Source organism: Capricornis sumatraensis, chromosome 2 (assembly GCF_032405125.1).
Source record: "Capricornis sumatraensis isolate serow.1 chromosome 2, serow.2, whole genome shotgun sequence".
Lineage (NCBI taxonomy): Eukaryota > Metazoa > Chordata > Mammalia > Artiodactyla > Bovidae > Capricornis > Capricornis sumatraensis.
The window spans coordinates 146,717,609-146,739,312 of record NC_091070.1 but is presented as its reverse complement, the minus strand read 5'-3'; the positions used below and the strand labels follow the sequence as shown (position 1 = coordinate 146,739,312).

Below are 21,704 nucleotides of genomic sequence, written 5' to 3'. Positions count from 1 at the left end.
TTTAAATCTATCAAGACATTATTCCTCCATATTAATCACTTCATTAAGACTGAAAGGGGAGACACAAATGAGGCCTGAACAAATTTTACTTGTGTTTGCATCTCCAAGAGCCACGCTCTTGATTTTATTGATATGAACTATTGATTTGATTAATGTTTAAAGTATATTCATGTATGTCTTTATTTCTTTTAGAAACACTTTTTTTTTCTTTTATGTAAACAGTACTCATAAACTATAACACTTTTAAGATAAGAGTAGTATTGAGAAATTTTATCAAAGACAATATAAGTTTGGGACAATAAAGAAAGTGTGAGGTATCAATCTAATAACTATTACTAATCCATATTCCATTTATAGGTGAACTGCAAAAATATTAGCCATAAGTACCATTACCAACAAAAATTGTTATTTCCCATTATCATGATAATGTATCTTAACAGGCATGTGAACTGGCAGATCTTACTGATCACTTTGCCAAACTGTGACATAAATGTGACTGACACATTCTCAAATTTACTTACAAACCCGTTATCACAAAATCAAGCTTAGGTTTTGCTAATGAACATAAACTTAAGTCCTAATGAACTTAAAAGCTTAAACTTCAGGACTCTCACTAGCATAGGCCTCTTCCAAGGCCCTGCATTGATGTAGATAGTACTATTCTGTGTAATTCTTCAAAGAAGGGACTCAGAGTTTATCATCTCATACCCCACAAAATGTGAATACAGCCTGTATAATAATCCTTCAATGGCAAGGAAAAAAAAAAAAACAAAAAACCAAAAGCCTTTTGGTAACATGTACAAATAAAGAAAATTACTAAGCCATGTATATTTATCTTACACAACCTAGTTTAATAGTTGATGCTTGTATAACAGAAAATGATGTAGCGACCTCATTTTGGCTTCCCTGGTGGCTCAGCAGTAAAGAATCCTCTGCAACATAGAAGAGCCTGGGTCCAACTGCTGGGTTGGGAAGAACTCTTGGAGAAGAAATGTCAACCCACTCTAGTATTCTTGCGTGGGAAATCCCATGGGCAGAGGATCCTGGAGAGCTATAGTCAGTGGTGTCATGAAAGAGTCAGACATGACTACACGACTAACGACAGCAACAAGGCACAGTAACTGAGGTATTTGTGGTTGAGACAACAAGGTGTAACACTGGCAGCTTGCAGCCAGAAAATTCAAGTTTACTTTGACTTTGTAATAATGACCTAATATTAGGTGGGGCAAGTGAGGATTTGTGAAATAAAAGGAATTTGAGGCTTTTTACTCTATATCTGCCCTCTATTACATGTGAATTTGTGTGAGCCTCTTGTTACTCATACATATAATGAGGATGATAACATTTATCTAGAGGGTTATTTTGAGTATCATCAAGTTCTAAGTACAGTACCTAACATTGTCCAGGGCTAAAGGAGTTTGTCTAATTAACCATCAGTTTAGAAGCATTTTGATCCTTCATTTCCTAAAGCCCAAAATGGGGAAAATATTAGCAAGTTTACATGTCTTAATGGTTATCAATATTTTTAAATGAGATATTACAAAAAAGCATTGAGGTGCTATGCAAGTATACAGTATTATGACTCTACATTTTCCCCCATCTGATCCTGTTTTTTTGTACTAAGATCTACTCACCTCTGGAACCAACAAGGAATATTAATGGAGATTGGATTATTAGTCTACAGATGCTAATGTAAATGCATATGCCTTATCAAGTCACTACGGAATTTCAGGACATGTAGTATGTAGAAGCAGCCTACAACAATGCTTAATTCTAATCAATGCTCAATCAGTGTTTGTTTGATTAATTAAATCCTCACCTACTGGGAGTGTAATACACTTGGTGTTCATATAAGCCAGTTTTCTTGGGATAGTGCTGGTTTGCTTCTGCTGCACTGCATTAATTGTTAACAGTGTTCTCATTCATTTTCCAGTCTTTTGCATGATTAACTTATAAAGCAACTGACATAAGACATAGAGTATACCTAATCTCACATTTCAATTTATGTGCTTTTTTGCAATAATTGATTTTAATATGAGGACTACACCTAATTTTTTCTTCTTCTATACTTATCTATTTAATAGATGGGAAGATGCATCACAAAAATACATTATTTGAAAAAAGACATAACATTCTATTATTTATTAGTGTACATGTGTCTCTATAATCCTCCGCCAATATAACTGCGGACATCAGAAGTTTAAAGCTTCTAGCGACTCCATGTTCAAGTTGAAGATACTGTAGGAATATTTATCCTATTAAAATAATCACTAACTCAAGTAATCATGTTCCTTCTTCACTCACAATTCTTTAAACTATTGACTGCAGCATTTAACAAAACATGCTGATGTCATTCAAATAATTTTACTAGTTTACTTAATGTAGCCTCGTAATATCTGATTGTTTGAATTATATCAGTGTATTTTTTATTATTTGACCAGTGCTTACTGTAAGCACTGGTCAATTTGATTTGAACTACACCTATTGAATAAAATATAGAAATAGATACAAATAGCAAATGATAGTGTATAAATAGCATATGATGATGGGAAAAAATAGGGTATTTCAAATGAGAGCTGACATAAAAGACCTGAAAAATACAGTTAAAGAAAAATCTAAAGAATAACTCAGTTCTGTTCTTAAGTAAAAGTATAAAAAGTAAATTCAAAGTACAGTGCTAGGAGTATATGCCATGCAAAACAGTATGTTTAGTGGGTATTAATATAATCGCATAGAACATTTACTGTGAAAAATAAGTACTGTTTTCCAATACCAATTTCATAATCTAATGTATTCCTAAAAATTCATATTTGAGTCAGCAACCTTAAGTACTAATCCTCTGAGCCTCATTCATTTTAAGATTTAAAGTCAAACTTTAGAACCTCGGAATTTTAATTTTTCTAAATTGTTCCTAAAACTCTTTAACATCAGTGGAAAGGAAGTGATTTGACATGCAGTTAATTCTCTACTTATAGTTATTTTTCAAACTTTGGGAAATTAGTAGAAAGATGCATTCTTCATTATCCTTTTGTAGCAATTCATTAGTTAAATTTGAGAGGCAATGAGAGTCTAGTTAGTTACTTAAATGTGATAAATATATGATTTCTTAAGAAGTCAACTAAATGATCAAAGACATGTCAAAATAAAAATTTCAAGTATTATATCTATGTAGAGAAATTGTAAGACCCTGATGAAATTGATAAGAAAATCCACAGCAAGCTATTATTTCCAAATTATTTATTTGAAGCACTATTGTTACACATAACTGAACTAAGAAAAAACTGCTCCCTAGAGAGATCTAGAATCATTCTGTAGCCTGTCTGTCTCACATGTATGCAAAAGTGTATGAAGCAAAGTCACTACAGATGTGGGCACAGCATAGGATTGACAATACAGGACAAAACAAAAGTAGTTAAAGTAGCTGGTCTCCTGATCCTCCTCATGCTATCCTTCATGTGGTTTATTCCTTTCCTACTACATACTACATACATTTCTGTTACATGTCCTAAATCATATGCCCATGTTTAAATGGAAAGGTATCATCTAAGGTATGGATTTAAATAATAAAGGTAGACTATGGAGTTGATATTTCAGAAATCACACATATATTATAGGAATATATACACATATAAACTATAGGAAAAACGTTTTTGAAAAATACCATACTATTTTACTCTGCTCTCCTAACCTTTGCTTAATTTGGTTGAAAAATAGATTTATAATTCTTTAAAAGTCAAAAATCAATCATTATTTTATCAAACAAACAAGTTATTTGCATCATGTTCAGCTTGTACTTAAGTACTCCTATCAATAGTTTAGTAGTTTGAAAGAGTAATGGTATTTGCATACTATTATTTATAACATTTAATATTTTTATTTTAGAATTATTTTTTAAAGTTATACTGTTTATAGTGGCAGTCAATTAATTCACTGCATTATGCTTATTATTTTCATTGAGTTAATTTAGTGTTAGTTTCAGGTTATGTGTGTGTATACGTGCTCAGTCATGTCCAACTCTTTTGGAACCCACTGACTGAAGCCCTCCAGGCTCCTCTGTCCATGGGATTTCCCAGACAAGAATTCTGGAATGGGTTGCCATTTCCTCCTCCAGGGAATCTTCCAGACCCAGGGATCAAACAAGCATCTCTTCCGTCTCCTGCATTGGCAGGCAGATTCTTTACCACTGCGTCATCTAGGAAGCCCTAGTTTCAGGATACAGCATAGTGATTCAGTATTTTTGCAGATTATACTCTACTTTAGGTTATCATAAAATAATAATTTCCTGTGCTATATAGTATATCCTTGTTGTTTATCTATTTTATACATAGTAGTTTGTACTGCTAATCCCATATCCCCAGTTTGTTACCCCCATTCCCTCTCCCTTTTGGTAACCACAAGTTTGTTTCCTGTATCTGTGAATCCATTACTGCTTACCTTCACAACGACTTTGACTGTTGGGTAAATTTAAGTAAACAACCCTTTAACAGAACTCTCTAAAATAAATTGCCCTAAGTGGTCAACTTAAAAAAAAAAAAAAAAAAAGAAAAGCCTTCCTATGTAGTTTCACTAGGAGATTTTTTATTTATAATTAATTTGATAGATATATTTGAAGCCACAGTAATAAGAAGCATAAATGGAATGTAATAAGAAGATACATTCTTATCTAAATTCCATGAGTCTCTTAAAATGCATCTAATACCATCCTAATCTATGCTATGTCTGAAATAAGTAGACTTTGCTTTGGAAAGCAGTGGTACAACCTCATTAAAACAAACAGAGTTCTCAGAGGAATGGTGTTTCCCTTTCTCTCCACTCTCCCCACCCACCTTCACAGTTTCCTTTCTCTCTTTTCCCCTTCTCCCCTCTTCCTCCCGCCCTCTCTAGTCCAAACCACAGACAAATAACATTATTTTAACTGATTTTGCTTTGAAATGCAGTGTTAGTTTATACAGATACTGTGTGACCTTTTACTTACTACATCCTTGCAAGCCTGCCCCGTTTTAATGAAGAAACAATGAGTCCCCAAAGAAAAATGTGGAAGAATTCAAGTGAATCTTCTCCATCAACTAGGGATTGTCTCAGGTTGTAAAGATCATACCTTGCACTGGTCAGGTAAACTAATGCAATTTTGAATTTGGTAGGAAAAGAAATTAAATCCAAGAATTTATTGCAACAACTCACAACCTCAAATTGTTTCTATTTTCTCACTCCCAGGAGCCCTTCCTTAGAATTAACCTGTCAGAAAGCAGGAAGGGAATAAAAACCTGATTTATTACTAAAAGCAAAGTAAGATTTAAGCTTGAGGGATATTATGAGAAGGGTCCTAAAAAGAAAGAATACGTTGTGTTTGAGTTGACAACATCAGACAGAGAAGTCATTAATTAAAAATCTAGTGCTGACAGGTTATTTAATTCGGTCTTCTAGCCAAACAGACCCCAAGGATTACAAAAATTCTACTGTATCCTCCATATAAGCTGATCATTTAAATGATACACAGGAATTGATCTGGTAGTTGACTCCAAAAAGGAGACCCCAGAGAGAATAAGATGTCTCAGAGCTTCAAAGTCATTTAAAAAGGATTCATTAAAAAAGAAAGACATGGCTCAAACTTATAAGAAAAATAGGGACAAAATGTTTTCATATTATTCCATTGTAAATTTGCATACAATAAACACACCTGCTTTCAATCCATAGGTTCACAAAATATAATGTTAAAAAATATTATTCAGTTTGAGGGTTTTCGATAATACTATAACCTCTATTTCTCAAAAAATATTACAGAAGAATGCTGATGTATTCTTTCAAGCTGTGAAGATTAAAGATGGTTTCAGGAAGAAAATCCAGTTAAGATAGTTTGTTTCTTTTTTTTCCATAATGGGACCCCCTAGCCACACTACAACGTAAAGTTAATGAATAAATTCTATTTTCAGATACTCCAATTTATATAACTTTCAGTGAAAGTATTTTAATAACCTTCTGGGATTACAATTAATTTGACATATGGTTTTAGAAATTTCATTTTTGAAGCCAAGTCGTTGAATAAAAACATCGTTTATGGCACAAAATACTTAAACTGTAGCTGTATATCACACTAAAAATGTTGGATATCAACAAAGCTTCAAGGATTAAAGTTATTTTAAGATTTTCGTGCTTCAGGGATAGAAAAAACAATTGTATATCTTACATACCTCAGTAGCATATTGCTGCAATCCACCAATATTAATTGGTCCCTCTTCAGTGGCATACAAATTACATCCACCTACACAAAGATCAGAGGTGGGGCATACCATTCCACAGGTCAGACCAAGTGGGTTGTCAGAAAAAATCATCTTAGCAGCTCCATAATAGTTCTGCAAAAATAAAATGTTCTTATGTAACAATGCACCTCTTAACATTCAAATTATGATGGCTTTTTTCTATTAGATCAGTGTATAAGATGCAGAGGTTATAATAGTCTTTAGCATCAGAAGCTATCAAGTTAGCATAGTAAAACATACACGTATCCAATACATATATATTAATAATGAATAATGAAATTTGGTAAATTGAAATTTAAAATAAACCATCTAATTCTATCCTGCTACAAATATTTCTTTTCTGTTTTAACAAAAGTTAGTTAAGTAGATTGCTTGAACAGGCTTAAAATCTAAACCTTAAAAGTAAAGAAAAAAAATTATGCTCAGGTAATTCAGGATATACTCCATGTAACTATATTAAGGGTGGCCAGGGCTTTCTTTCCATTCAGTTCATCTGGTTTGTCCATGGATACTATGTATTGTGACATTCTTGGGTTGAGTATCATCCTTCAATAACAACCTATTAACCAAATATGCAGATGAAACTCATTATACAAGACTAGACTGTAAAGTTCATCCCTCATCACTCCCTTCCACACATTTGACTGTTATAGACTAGTTTAGAATCTTCTGCATTTCATTAAGAATTTTTGGAATCCTACTTGTTCATAAATTATACAAATACATCATTTTTTAGTGAATAGTGAACAATATATTGAACATTTCAGAAATATGTTTTCCTTTCATGAAAATTTAAAATTGAATCTGACTAGTATTCTTCAAAGCTGTTAAGTATTTTGTCAAAAAAAAAGGATAATTTTGAGAAACTGTAACAGTCAAAAGATCCCCTTGGAGATGTAACATCTAAATGCAATCTGTTATTTTAGAGAGGATCCTGGATCAGAAAAACGACATGAAGTAAAAACGAAGGAAATCTGAAGAAAATATAAACTTTAGTTAATAATAATAACATATTTGGCTTCCTTCATAGCTCAGTCGGTCAAGAATCTGCCTGCACTGCAGAAGACCTGGGTTTGACTCCTGGGTCGGGAAGATCCCCTAGAGAAGGAAATGTCAACCCACTCCAATATTCTTGCCTGGAAAATCCTATGGACAGAAGAGCTTGGCAGGCTACAGACCATGGGATTGAAAGAGTTGGACATGACTTAGCGACTAAACCACCACCAATAACACATTAATAGTTTCATTAGTTGTAACAAATGTGCTATACAATGTTATATGTTAATAATAGGTGAAGCTGTAATAAAATTCTTTGTCCATTTTCACATATAAAAATACTCTAAAATACATTTTAAAGAAGATAAGGAAAAATGTACTTAACAATATGAAACAGATGCATTTATTTATTTCAGCTTTTATTTAAAGTACATTTGAAAGTCTTTGAAAACATACATTATTTCCATGACTAACTTCAATCGTAAATACAAATTCCTAGATACAATATTGAGGATAATAAAGAATAGCAATAATCTTTACTATTTATTGACTCTGTACTACATTTCTGACACTTTACCAGGTCTTTATCTAAGTTTTTAACATCAATCATCTTATTTAATATATCTAGCACTCAAGAAAAAATTTCTAGGCATGAGAAAAAATAGAATTAAATCTTTGATAACCAGATAAAAAATAAATTAATGAAGCAGACCCACAGATGATGCGGAAAGTAATGCTAGCAGATAAAACCTTTCATTTAATTTTAATAAAAATTCAGGCAAAAAGACACACAAAATACATGAAACAATAAAAATGCAATTGTAATATTATAATTACTTAAAAAAGAATCAAACTGATATTGAATAACTGAATGAAACATTTAAAAATGTAGGGCAAAACCAATACGGTATTGTAAAGTCAAATAAAGTAAAAAAAAAAAAAAAGAACAGAAAAAAAAATAAATAAATAGTCAAGTGCAAAAAAAAAAGTGATAGCTAGCAAGAGAAAAAAAATAAAAAAAGTTGCAACACACACACACACACACAAAAATAGATCTAAATGCATGATTTTAACAGCATCCATGGTAGATTAACAATATTTCTCTTATTCAGTGTCTACTTAGCAACCAACAGTCACATCTAACATATGTAAATGCCTCTTCAATACACATTTTGTGAATACCTAGTAGAAATGTGTTATGAGATTCAAGTTATAAATAAGGAAAGTGAAGCATAAAGGGTAAATAATTTGCCAAGGGATCATATAGTATATAAGTGGCAGAGTCAGAATCCAAAGCCATATTGTGGCTATATATTCTTAAGTACCAAGGTATATTTTTATATGAAAGCCTACTGTTTATTACTCAACAGATTATAAAATTTAGTTATGATATTATTATTCAGTTATAGCACATACCACAATGTAAAAGAAACACAAAGCTCTTTTCATTATAATTACGAAGGTAAACAGCAAGCCCATTAGATTATTCTTTATACTTCATCAGATGATTTTTGTTTATATAGTTTCTTTAGTTTTGATCCTTTCATCAGTCCATTTTAAAATTGTGAGGTATGTCTTTTACTCTTAATTCAAAAGATTAAGATCTGCTTCTTTCTCTAAATTTGGTCACATTTACCAATATCTTTGTGACGGTATGCTAGTATCACTAATAAGGACCAATAATAAAGCATTTAAGTGACAAAGTCTAATTTTCAAAAATTAACATTGGTCTCTCTTAAACATATAGAAAGAGCATATACAAAAAATAAGCCAAAGATATTATATCATACATTAATAAATAAAAACTCATTAAATAGCAAAGTTGATTAAAAAAGCATTTGAAGATGATTTGGTTTTAATGATGAATTCTATAAAATATTCAAATATGTATATCAATTCTTAACAAATACCTCCAAAGTACACATATCTAATTTAACCAAGAAATGCAAGATTGGTTTATTACGCCAAATACACTGTATCAATAGAATAAAGAATAAAAATCACACAATCATCTCAAAAGATGCAGAAAAGCATTTGACAAACTCCAACAAAACTTATGGTAAAAACTTACAACAAACCACAAACACAAATCAACTTATTCTCTGATAAAGAACCTCTATGTAAATCCAACAGCTAACATCTTATTTTATGCTGAAAACTGAATGCTTCCTCCCAAAGATCAGGAACAAAGGATGTGTTTCTTATTAGCACAGTACAGAAAATCTTACCAGATAATTTGACAAGCAAGAGAAGTAAGTGCTATTCAGATTGCAAAGGAAGAAGTAAAATTATTTCCACTTCTGATGAAAGCAAAATGCAAAATGCCAGGCTGGATGGAGCATAAGCTAGCATCAAGATTGCTGATATCAAGAGATATCAGTAACCTCAGATATACAGATGAAATCACCCTTACGGCAGAAAGTGAAGAGGAACTAAAGAGCCTCTTGATGAAAGTGAAAGAGGAGAGTGAAAAAGCTGCCTTAAAACTCAACATTCAAAAAACAAAGATTATGGCACCTGGTCCCATCACTTCATGGTAATTAGATGGGGAAACAATGGAAACAATGACAGACTTTATTTTCTTGGGATCTAAAATCACTGCAGATGGTGACTGCAGCCATGAAATTAAAACACACTTGCTCCTTGGAAGAAGAGCTATGACCAACCTAGACAGTGTATTAAGAAGCAGAGACATTACTTTGCCAACAAAGGTCTGTCTGGCCAAAGCTATGGTTTTTCCAGTAGCCATGTATGGATGTGAGTGTTGGACCATAAAGAAGGTTGAACACTGAAGAAGTGATGATTTTGAAATGTGGAGTTGGAGAAGACTCTTGAGAGTCCCTCGGACTGCAAGGAGATCAAACCAGTCAATCCTAACAGAAATCAATCCTAAATATTCATTAGAAGGATTGATGCTGAAGCTGAAGTTTCAATATTTTCACCACCTAATGCAATGTGAAGAACTGACTCATTAGAAAAGACCCTGATGCTGGGAAAGATTGAAGGCAGGAGAACAAGAGGACGACAGAGGACAAGATGGTTGGGTGGCATCACTGACTCAATGGACATGAGTTTGAGCAGGCTCTGGGAGATGGTGAAGGACAGCAAAGCCTGACATGCTGTAGTCCATAAGGTCACAAAGAGTCAGACATGACTGAGCGAATCAACAACAACAAATGATAGAATAATATTTCACATAGAAAATCCTAATAAAGTTAATTTAAAAATTATTAGCACGTTATCTTTAATTTTATGAATCAATTGGTGCCTTGGGATGCTTAGATTGAGCATTACTTTGAGGCATGGATATGAAGGTGTTTCTATATGAAATTAGTTTGAATTGGTGGATTCAGAGAAGTAGATTGCTCTCCTCAATGTGGGTAGGTAACATACAATCCATTGAGGACCTGAATAGCATAAAAATGGTGGAGAAAGGATAAACTTGTCTCTTTGGTTGAGCTAGGATATTAACGATATATACACTGATTTTTTATGTATATCTATCTATCTATATATGATATATTCTGCTTCTCTGGAGAATACTAATAAGCTTCCTTGGTGTCCCAGATGGTAAAAGGCTGCCTAGAATGTGGGAGACATGGGTTTAATCCCTGGGTCAGGAAGATCCCCTTGAGAAAGGAATGGCAACCCACTCCAGTATTCTTGCCTAGAGAATTCCATGAACAGAGGAGTTCGGCAGGCTACAGTCCATGGGGTTGCAAAGAGTTGGACACAACTCAGCAACTAACACTTTTAACACACACACAAGAAACACAGCAACCGTAAATATATTACATAAATGCATAAAAATTAACTGGTATTTCTATATATTAGCAATTAACAAATCAAAAATAAAATCAAAAGAAAATGTTTATATTTAGAAGAGCATCAAAAATACTTAGAATTATATTAAGTAAAAAAGTGTAAAACATATATTCTGTAGACAACAAAACACTGAAGAAAAAAACTAAGACTTAAAAATGGAAAATACATCCATGGTAATAAATTGGAAAGTTTCTTGTCAGGATAGTAATACACTCAAAGTAATCCCTCTAAATATCCTAGTTGGTTTGTACTTTGCTAAAATGATTATGCTGACCCTAAAATTCATGTGAATATCCAAGGGAATCAGAATAGCCAAAAGAACCGTGAAAAATAAGAACAGAGTTAGAAGAATCACATTTTTCTGATTTCATAACTTATCACACAGTTATGGTAATCAAGATAAAGTCATAATGGCAAAATTATAAAAATATACCTCAATGGAATGAACTGAGAATCCAGTAAGACCTTTACATTTATGTTCAATTGATTTTTAAAAGGATTCCTAGAATTCCAGAGGTAAAGAACATTCTCTTCAACAAGTGATGCAGTAATAGCCAAATTTCACATACAAAGGAATGAAGCTGAATCTCCACCTCATACCACTGATAAAAGTTAACTAAAAATAGATCAAATAGGTCAATCCTAAAGGATATCAGTCCTGAATATTCATTGGAAGGACTGATTCTGAAGCTGAAACACCAATACTTTGGCCACCTGATGGGAACTGACTCATTGGAAAAGACCCTGATGCTGGGAAATATTGAAGGCAGGAGGAGAAGGGGATGACAGAGGATGAGGTGGTTGGATGGCATCACTGACTCAATGGACATGAGTTTGAGCAGGATCCAGGAATTGGTGATGGAAAGGGAAGCCTGGTGTGCTGCAGTCAATGGGGTCGCAAAGAGTCAGACACGACCGAGCAACTGAACTGAACTGAACTGAAAAATAGGTCATAGATCTAAATTTTAGAGCTAAACCTATAAAACTCTTAGAAGACAACACACAAGTAAATCTTCATGACTAGGTTATGCAATGGTTTTTATATAAGACAACAAAGCACAAGCAACAGCAAAAAAAGATAAACTGGATTTCATCAAAATTAAAAGAATACCATCAGAAAAGTTAAAGGACAACCCAGGAGGAAACCAGTTAAGAAATCTCCAACTTGATTATATAAAGAAAATCTACAACTCACTAATAAAAAAGTTTAAAAACTAATAAAATATAAATACCCAATTAAAGTGAGCAAAGTATTAGTATAAATAGTCTTTCAAAAATATACAAATGATCAACAAGCATAAAAAATGATGCTCAATATTATCAGAGAAATGCAAGTCAAAATGACAAAGACATATCATTTCTCACATACTTGGATGGCTATAATCAAGAAGACATACAGTAAAAGCTGTTGGCAAGGATATGAAGAAATTGGAACCCTCATCTACTACTGATGGGATTGGAAAATGATGTAGCTGCTTTGAAAATTAGTTTGGCAGCTCTTAAGTTTTAAGAGTGAAGTTACCATGAGATTCAGGAATTTCACTCTTTGGTGTGTACTCAAGAACATTCACAAAATTTATCTATGCAAAACTTTGTACACTAATGCTCATAGCAGTGTTATTTCTAAGGCTAAAACAAAATACAACTCAATTATCCATCAACTGATATAAGGCTAAAAAAACATATCCATATAATCTATATTATTATGTTATTTGGCCATAAAAAGTAATGAAGTAATGATAAATCCTACAACATGGATGAACCTTAAAAATACTATGCTAAGTGAAAGAAGTTACTCACAAAGACTACATATTCTGGGTTTCTGTTTATAGAAAATATCTAGGATAGGCAAAAATAAAGAGAAGACAGATTGATAATGGTCTATGACTGGGACTCTGAGAAGAAATGGAAACAGCTGCTAATAGGTATATGATTTCATTTTGGGATGATAAAAATATGCTCAATTTGATTGCAGTAATGAGTGTAACTGCAAATATATTTGCTATGACTGAACTATGCACTGTATATTGGCAGATTGTATGGAAAATGAGTTATATCTCAAAAAAGCTGTTATATTTTTTAAAAGTATACATACAGGACTGGAAATTATATAGGCACTGTGGAAGGCAATAACAATAATTCTTGTAGAAAATTTAAAACTTTTAGCAAAGGGATATTTGAATAGGATTGCTAAATTAGATGCAAAACTGGACAATATCCTGTGGTTTAGTCTCTAAGTCATTTCCTACTCTTGCAACTCCATGGACTATAGCCTGCCAGGCTCCTCTGTCCATGGAATTTCCAAGGGAGTTGCCTTTTCCTTCTCCAGGGGATTTCCCTGACCCAGGGATCGAACCCGGTCTCCTACATTGCAGGACGTCTCTTACATTGTAGGACGTCTCCTGCATTGCAGGCAGATTCTTTATCAGTTGAGCCATCAGTATCCTGGAAGGGAATAAAATAAAATTTTTGGAATATTTTTTTCTACTAAAAAAAGATAAATTGCATCTCTACTGTACACAAATCTAAAAGAAAAGATGTAAATTTACAGTTTAATATTTTAATTAATAAGTTCATGTTTATTTTCCTAAAAATTAAGTAATACTTAGAAATCACCTTATATTTACTTACAAAATGCTTCAGTATAGCATCAAAAAGATACAGACTTATTTCATTGTACTTTGTTATGGTTTTGGATAATTTTACCTAATAATGGCAAACATAAAACTGTTCATACCAAACAGTTATTAACTTAAAATTAATCTTCTATTCCTAAGCAAACTTCCTTAGTTCCTACTTAAACCCACTGATCCTCTAACTCACCACCTACAATTAAACTAGCAGTTAAATCACTGCTAGAGAAAAATCTCAAAGTCATTTTAAGTATTCTTTCCTCATCTTACTTGTCACCTCAGGAACATTTGACATGATTGATTAACAAATATGTATTGACTGACTCACTGAGTAAAATATCCTATTGCATAATTAGAAGTTTTTATAATACAAAAATAGTGTCATGGCAAAAAATGTCAATTGCAGATAACTTGTCAGGATATTTGAGGAAAAAAATGTAGAAAGAACATAATCTAATTAAACACTGAAGGATTTTTCCATAAGGATGTTGGTTGTTTTAAGAGCCCCAAATTCATTTTAAGCACAAAAAATTAATGACAGGAGAGAAATACATATATATATATATATATATATATATATATATCACAACAAATAAAATATAATGAAACAAAACATTTTAAATTACATTATGGCTCACAATTTGCCACAGCTGTCAAACTACTAGGACCTGATCTATCACAGCCTATCATTGACAATAAAACTGTCTAGTAACTCATCAACAATCTCACAGCTTCAAGTGTAACCCTTACACCAAAATAAAATTATAGGATGCTATAATTAATTTTTATTGGACTATAGTTTCCTTACAATATTGTGTTAGTTTCTGCTGTATAGCAAAGTAAATCAGTTATACATATACACATATCCTCTTTTTGGGATTTCCTTCCCATTTAGGTCACCATATAGCACTGAGAAGGGTTCTTTCTGTTATATAGTATGTTCTCATTAGTTATCTATTTTATACATAATATATATATATAGATCAACTCAATCTCCCAATTTATCCCACCCCTCTTTCCTTCCGTGGTATCCATACGTCCATTCTCTATTTCTATTTTCTATGTCTGCTTTGCTAATAAGTTCATCTGTATCATTTTTCTAGATTCCATATATGTGATATTACATGATCTTTGTTTTTTCATTCTGATTTACTTCAATCTGTACCAGTCTCTATGTCCATCCACACCTCTGCAAATTGCACAATTGTGTTCCTTTTTATGGCTCAGTAATATTCCACTGTATATAGGTACCACATCTTCTTAATCTATTCATCTGTCAACGGACATCTAGGTTGCTTCCATGTCCTGGCTATTGCAAATGGTGCTGCAGTGAACACTGGGATATATGTATCTTTTGTAATTATGGTTTTATCTAGGAATTACCCAGGAGGGGGATTGCTGGGGCATATAGTAATCATATTTTTAGTGTTTTTAAGAAACCTCCATACTGTTCTCCATAGTGGCTGTATCAATTTACATTCCCACCAACAGTGCAAGACAGTTGCCTTTTATCCACATGCTCTCCAGCATTTGTTATTGGTATATTTTTTGATGATGGTCATTCTGACCTGTGTTGGGTGATACATCATTGTAGTTCTGCTTTGCATTTCTCTGATAATTAGCAATGTTGAACATTTTGTCATGTGTCTGTTGTCCATCTGTCTGTCTTTTTGGAGAATGTCTATTTAGGTAGTCCATCCATTTTCTTGATTGGGTTATTTGTTTTTGTTTTTTATATTGAGTTGCATAAGCTGTTTGTATATTTTGGGGATTAATCCCTTGTCAGTTGCTTCATTTGCAAATATTTGCTTCCATTCTGAGGGCTGTCTTTTCATTTAATTTATGGTTTATTTTGCTATGCAAAAGCTTTTAAGTTATATTAGGTCTCATTTGTTTATTTTTGTTTTATTTTCATTATTCTAGCAGGTAGGTTACAAAAATTTTTGCTGTGATTCATGTCAAAGAGCATTCTGCCTATGGCTTCCTCTAAGAGTTTTATAGTGCCCAGCCTTACATTTAAGTTTTTAATCCATTTTGAGTTTATTTTTGTGTATGGTATTATAGAGGGTTTTAGTTTCATTCTTTCATATGCAGCTGTTCAGTTTTCCCAGTACCACTTATTAAAGAAAATGTCTTTTCTCCATTATATATTCTTGTCTCCTCCTAGGTGACCATAGGCACATGGAGTTCTCTTTGGGCTTTCTGTCCTGACCCATCGATCTATATTTCTATTTTTGTGCCATTACCATACTGTCTTGATTACTGTAGTTTTGTAGTTCAGTCTATGAACTTCCCAGGTGGTGCAGCAGTAAAGAATCTGACTGACAATCCAAGAAACACAGAGGCATAGGTTTGATCCCTGGCTCGACAAGATCCTCCAAGGAAATAGCAACCCATTTCAGTATTCTTGCCTGGAAATCCCAAGCACAGAGGAGCCTGGCAGGCTACAGTCCATGGAGTGCAGAGAGTCAGACACAACTGAGCAACTGACACAGCAGTTTATACTCTGAAGTCAGGGAGCTTGATTCTTCCAGCTTTGTTTTTCTTTCTTAAGATTGTTTTGGCTATCTGAGTTCTTTTGTATTTCCACACAAATTGTATTTTTTTTTTTTACTGTAATTCTGTGAGAAATATCCTTTGTAATTTGATAGACACTGCACTGAATCTGTAGATTGCTTTGGGTAGTAGAGTCATTTTCACAATATTGATTTTTCCAATCCAAGACCATGGTATATCTCTCCACCTGTTTGTGTACCTTGATTTCTTTTGTCAATATCTTACAGTTTCTGAGTTCATGTCTTTTGACTCCTTAGATAGGCTTATTACTAGATATTCTTTTTGTTGCAGTGGCAAATTGTATTATTTCCTTAATTTCTTTCTGATCTTTTGTGGTTAGTGTATAGAAAAGCAAGAGATTTCTGTGTATTAATTTTGTGTACTGCAACATTACTAAATTCATTGATGAGCTCTAGTAGTTTTCTGGTAGCATCTTTAGGGTTTAGAGTTTTCTACGTATAGTATCACTCTATTATTTACAAACAGTAACAGTTTTACCTATTTTTCACTTTGCATTCTTTTAATTCTTTCTCTTCTATAACTTCCATGGCTAGGATTTCCAAAACTATCTTGAATAAAAGAGGTGAGAGTGGAAATCCTTCCCTTGTTCCTGATCTTACAGGAAATGCTTTCAGTTTTTCACCATTGAGAATGCTGTTTGCTATAGCATTATCATAGATGGGTTTTATTTTGTTGAGGTAAGTCCCCTCTATGTGCAATGTCTGGAGAGTTTAAATTATAAATGGATGTTGACTTTTGTCAAAAGCTTTTTCTGCATTGATTTATGCAATCATATGGTTTTTATTTTTCAGTTTGTTATACGATGTATCACATTGATTTGTGTAGAATGAAAATTTCCTGCATCTCTGGGATAAATCCTACTTGATCAAGGTGTATGATCCTTTAAATGTGTTGCTGAATTCTTTTTGTTAGCATTCTATTGAGGATATTTTGTGTCTATGTTCATCAGTGATATTGGTCTATAATTATCTTTTTTTGTGTGATATCTTTGGTTTTTGTATCAGGGTGATAGTAGCCTCACAGAATGAGCTTGGGAATATTCCTGTAGGAGGCTATAAAATTCTTAAAAAGTAACAAGTATTATTGAACATTCCTTAAATGAAAAAATCACCAAGACAATTTTTTTTAAGGTGAATATTCACTCTCTGAAATCAAAATGGTTTGCTATCAGTATAAGAGGTCATTTCAGGCTAAGATTTAGACTTAGTTTTAAAACTGGTGGCATTCAAATGACTCGAGTTGACAGAACTAAGAGATGAGAGGGAATGACATACGAGTTGTTGTGGACTGAAAAGAGTAAATAATCAAAATTTGGTGTAATGGCTTGGCAGCTTGGCTAAGAGTTCATTCGTTCAGGAAATGATGATTAGGAGATATATTTGGAAAATATACTTGAACTATATTATGGAGAACCTTCACTTCCAGGGTAAGAATTTGGTACTTAATTGAAGCTTTTTAATATTCATAGAAGGGTACTGGTACTAAGGGACTAGCTGGGAAGATTTATGTATAGATTATGTGGAAATTCTCAAAAAGGGAGCAGAAATACTGGGAATGTGAAGAAGACACAGTTATATCTAAAAAAATAAAGTATTGGCATATATCACAGAACATAGAAACATGGTTTTGAAAATGGGCTGAAACAAAATTAGGCAATGATTCAGAAGTCATCTTTGCAATTCACCTCTTACAAATAACTTTGAAGAAATGGCAGATAACTCTGTGTGTAGAGATCTGGCTATTTAGAATTAAAGACATTAAGGAACATATTAGAAAGAGAACACTTCCTCAACTCTTCCCATCAGAACTTCACGATCAATATCAATTATTTCTCTCATAGTAAGTGGGAAGATTTTTTGAGCCCTCCTTCTAAATAAGAGTTCTGACTCTTATTCTGTGAGCTCTTAAACCTTTCTAATAGCAAAGGCTATAATATTTAAATTTAGAAGGGTACTTTAAAGACACCCCAGCAGTCCCCTTGAAAATACACAACCACTTCACTAGTTTCTTCATGTTATTCAAACAGTCACAAGTATATTAGTCTTCTATTGTGTGAAAGAAAAAAAGAATGGACAAGGAAGGCTATATTAGGGGGGATACAAAATAAATATATAATCTTTTGTGCACAGATTTATTTTATACATATTGGATGACAGCTTTTACCCTTCTTTAACAAAAATCTAGAGACAAAATGATGCTTGATATATTTGCTGCTTTTATAGCAACACAAAAGAATAGGCATTGAATGCTATCCAGTCCATTAGCTTACCCAGGATCTTGCTGGAACTGAATTTTCTATTACTCATCGAGATTTTTAAAGCAGAATTTAAGGTACCCCATGTGCCATTTATGTGAGTTAATTTTAAGAAAACTTTAGGTTTTATTCTTTTTTATTTTAAAATTATAGCTTGAAACCTCATTAGTGTCATCCCTCCACAATTTAATGATTTTTAAAGTCAGTATCAAGAAACACAAAAAACCCACAAGCTAGCTATTCTCTCATATGGTATAACTATTTTAACAAATAGTTCTATCATATTCAGGCCTTCATGTCACTACACCATTATCAATACAGCTGGTGGATTTATTTTAAAGTGTTCTTCCTTCTTCCAATGAGTGTTTTCACAGATGGAAGCACCCTTCCAAGATAAACTCCAATCTGTTGCATTTAAAAAATACTTGGGCTAAACTTCAGTAAGTTTGCATGTGTGAGAAGGGTGAATTAACATTGCTTGTATTTCTGGATGGAGCTATATAATGGTGAATGTAATGATGTACATTAGTTGAATAGAAAATATATCTAGTAGTACATACAAAAAGAAAGGGAAAAGGACATCTCTGCCAGTCACGATCCCTCAATAAATAATCTATGGATCTTCATGTATTTGGTAAAGGAGAGGTGGGAATAAATTATGAGCAAAATACACAAAACCTCCTGCCCTCCTATTACTCACATTCTTGTGAAGACAAATGAGGATGGAAGAATAGATTTGGCTGCTTTTTTTCTGAAAATCCTTCGTTGTAATACATACACTAAATTTTATAAGATTTTTACAAGAGTAGACCAGAACTATGAATTTATTTTGGTCTCACTTAAGGAAATTTTTTTTTTTTAATTCTTGTAGGAAATAAAGTTTTTATCTGACCTTGAGATGGTAAACTAGAAAACACATACTCAGGTACACACACACATACACACACACACACACACACACACACATTTCAGAGCCATATGCTCCTGAATTTGAATCATATTTAAGCCATATGACTTGAGGAAACTGTATTATCTCTTAGCACAGGTTTCATCACTTAAGAAATACAAATCAAAATTCCTTTTTAATTAGTCATATTTATGTTAAATATTTTTAAAATGCTTGACAGATAAGATGCCTAGTACATTATGAAGCACAGGATAGATTTAATAAATTTAAGCCCCCACCCCTTCCCCTAGGCTTTTTCTCCTAAAAAGCTTTCTTAAAATATTAATTCTAACAGTTTAAGATTTTAACATCTATTAAAGAAACCTCATGTCAGGAAGTAGATTAAGAAAGACAGCAAATCAGAGCAAAAAGTACAGAAAGAAAAACTACCACAATCTACTAAGTCATGGAAAAGAAATGGCAGAGAAACATGCAAGTAAAGGCATAATAATTTATGTACATTGTAGAAATGCAATAATCTCATTTCTAGATCTCCAGTTTTCTGCACCATCCGCACCGATCTCTGTTTAACTGACTTGAGAATGTATACTTTTCCCTGAGTTAATTAATATAACTTAGCGTGCATGTGTGCATGTACTCAGTTCACCAGTCACCAAGTATTTATGAGCCCTACTCTGTGACAGACCCTTTGGTGAGCACTAGATATGCATGAAGAAGCAGTGCTTTTGCCTGTAGATTGTTCTGGTTAAACAGAATACAATTTTCATCCGTACCAATATCCATCCTGTTCATACAGTATCAGTTCAGTTCAGTTCAGTTCAGTTCATCGCTCAGTCATGTCCGACTCTTTGCGACCCCATGAATCGCAGCACGCCAGGCCTCCCTGTTTATCACCAACTCCTGGAGTTCACTCAGACTCATGTCCATCGAGTCCATGATGCCATCCAGCCATCTCATCCTCTGTCGTCCCCTTCTCCTCCTGCCCCCAATCCCAGCATCAGAGTCTTTTCCAATGAGTCAACTCTTGGCATGAGGTGGCCAAAGTACTGGAGTTTTAGCTTTAGCATCATTCCTTCCAAAGAAATCCCAGGGTTGATCTCCTTCAGAATGGACTGGTTGGATCTCCTTGCAGTCCAAGGGACTAACAAGATTCTTCTCCAACACCACAGTTCAAAAGCATCAATTCTTTGGTGCTCAGCCTTCTTCACAGTCCAACTCTCACATCCATACATGACCACAGGAAAAACCATAGCCTTGACTAGACGGACCTTAGTCGGCAAAGTAATGTCTCTGCTTTTGAATATGCTATCTAGGTTGGTCATAACTTTTCTTCCAAGGAGTAAGCGTCTTTTAATTTCATGGCTGCAGTCACCATCTGCAGTGATTCTGGAGCCCCAAAATATAAAGTCTGACACTGTTTCCACTGTTTCCCCATCTATTTCCCATGAAATGATGGGATTGGATGCCATGATCTTCGTTTTTTGAATGTTGAGCTTTAAGCCAACTTTTTCACTCTCCTCTTTCACTTTCATCAAGAGGCTTTTTAGTTCCTCTTCACTTTCTGCCATAAGGGTGGTATCATCTGCATACCTGAGGTTATTGATATTTCTTCTGGCAATCTTGATTCCAGCTTCTGCTTCTTCCAGCATAGCGTTTCTCACGATGTACTCTGCATAGAAGTTAAATAAGCAGGGTCACAATATACAGCCTTGACATACTCCTTTTCCTATTTGGAACCAGTCTGTTGTTCTATGTCCAGTTCTAACTGTTGCTTTCTGACCTGCATACAGACAAGAGGCAGTTCAGGTGGTCTGGTATTCCCATCTCTTTCAGAATTTTCCAGTTTCTTGTGATCCACACAGTCAAAGGCTTTACCATTGCTCAAATAACATTTCCTTTAAAAAACTACATTTTTCACCATTTTCCAACTAGAAACATAATGCCACAATATGCTCTGTTTGTACTATACTTTTTTGATCATTGATTTTGTTAATATAAATTTATGATAACTGTATATTTTTCTGATGTCTTTATTAGCTTTTTAAATTTTCTGAAGTTCAGAGACCATATCTAATCTATATTCTTTAAGCAAGCAGTAGAATTACTACTAGAAACTTAATTGATTAGCATTAATCTTTTAATATCAAACTCTGCCATTAGTCTTCAATAATTTTCTTTTCTATGGTTATACACAGGATTATTTCACTAAGTATTGCCTAACCCAGGGACCTGTTATGGACAGTCTTCTCTCTTTT

The 21,704-nt window shown here is 33.4% G+C and overlaps 1 protein-coding gene across 6 annotated transcripts in view; it reads right to left on the bottom strand.

The window, feature by feature from the left end:
• DPYD (dihydropyrimidine dehydrogenase) overlaps nucleotides 1–21,704 on the bottom strand; it is a 933,909-nt gene that overhangs the window by 684,836 nt on the left and 227,369 nt on the right. For all 6 annotated transcript variants that reach the window (XM_068962754.1, XM_068962769.1, XM_068962775.1 and 3 more), the window contains exon 5: nucleotides 6,189–6,350. In XM_068962754.1, coding sequence (XP_068818855.1) covers nucleotides 6,189–6,350 — 162 coding nt within the window. The remainder of the gene's footprint in view (nucleotides 1–6,188; nucleotides 6,351–21,704) is intronic.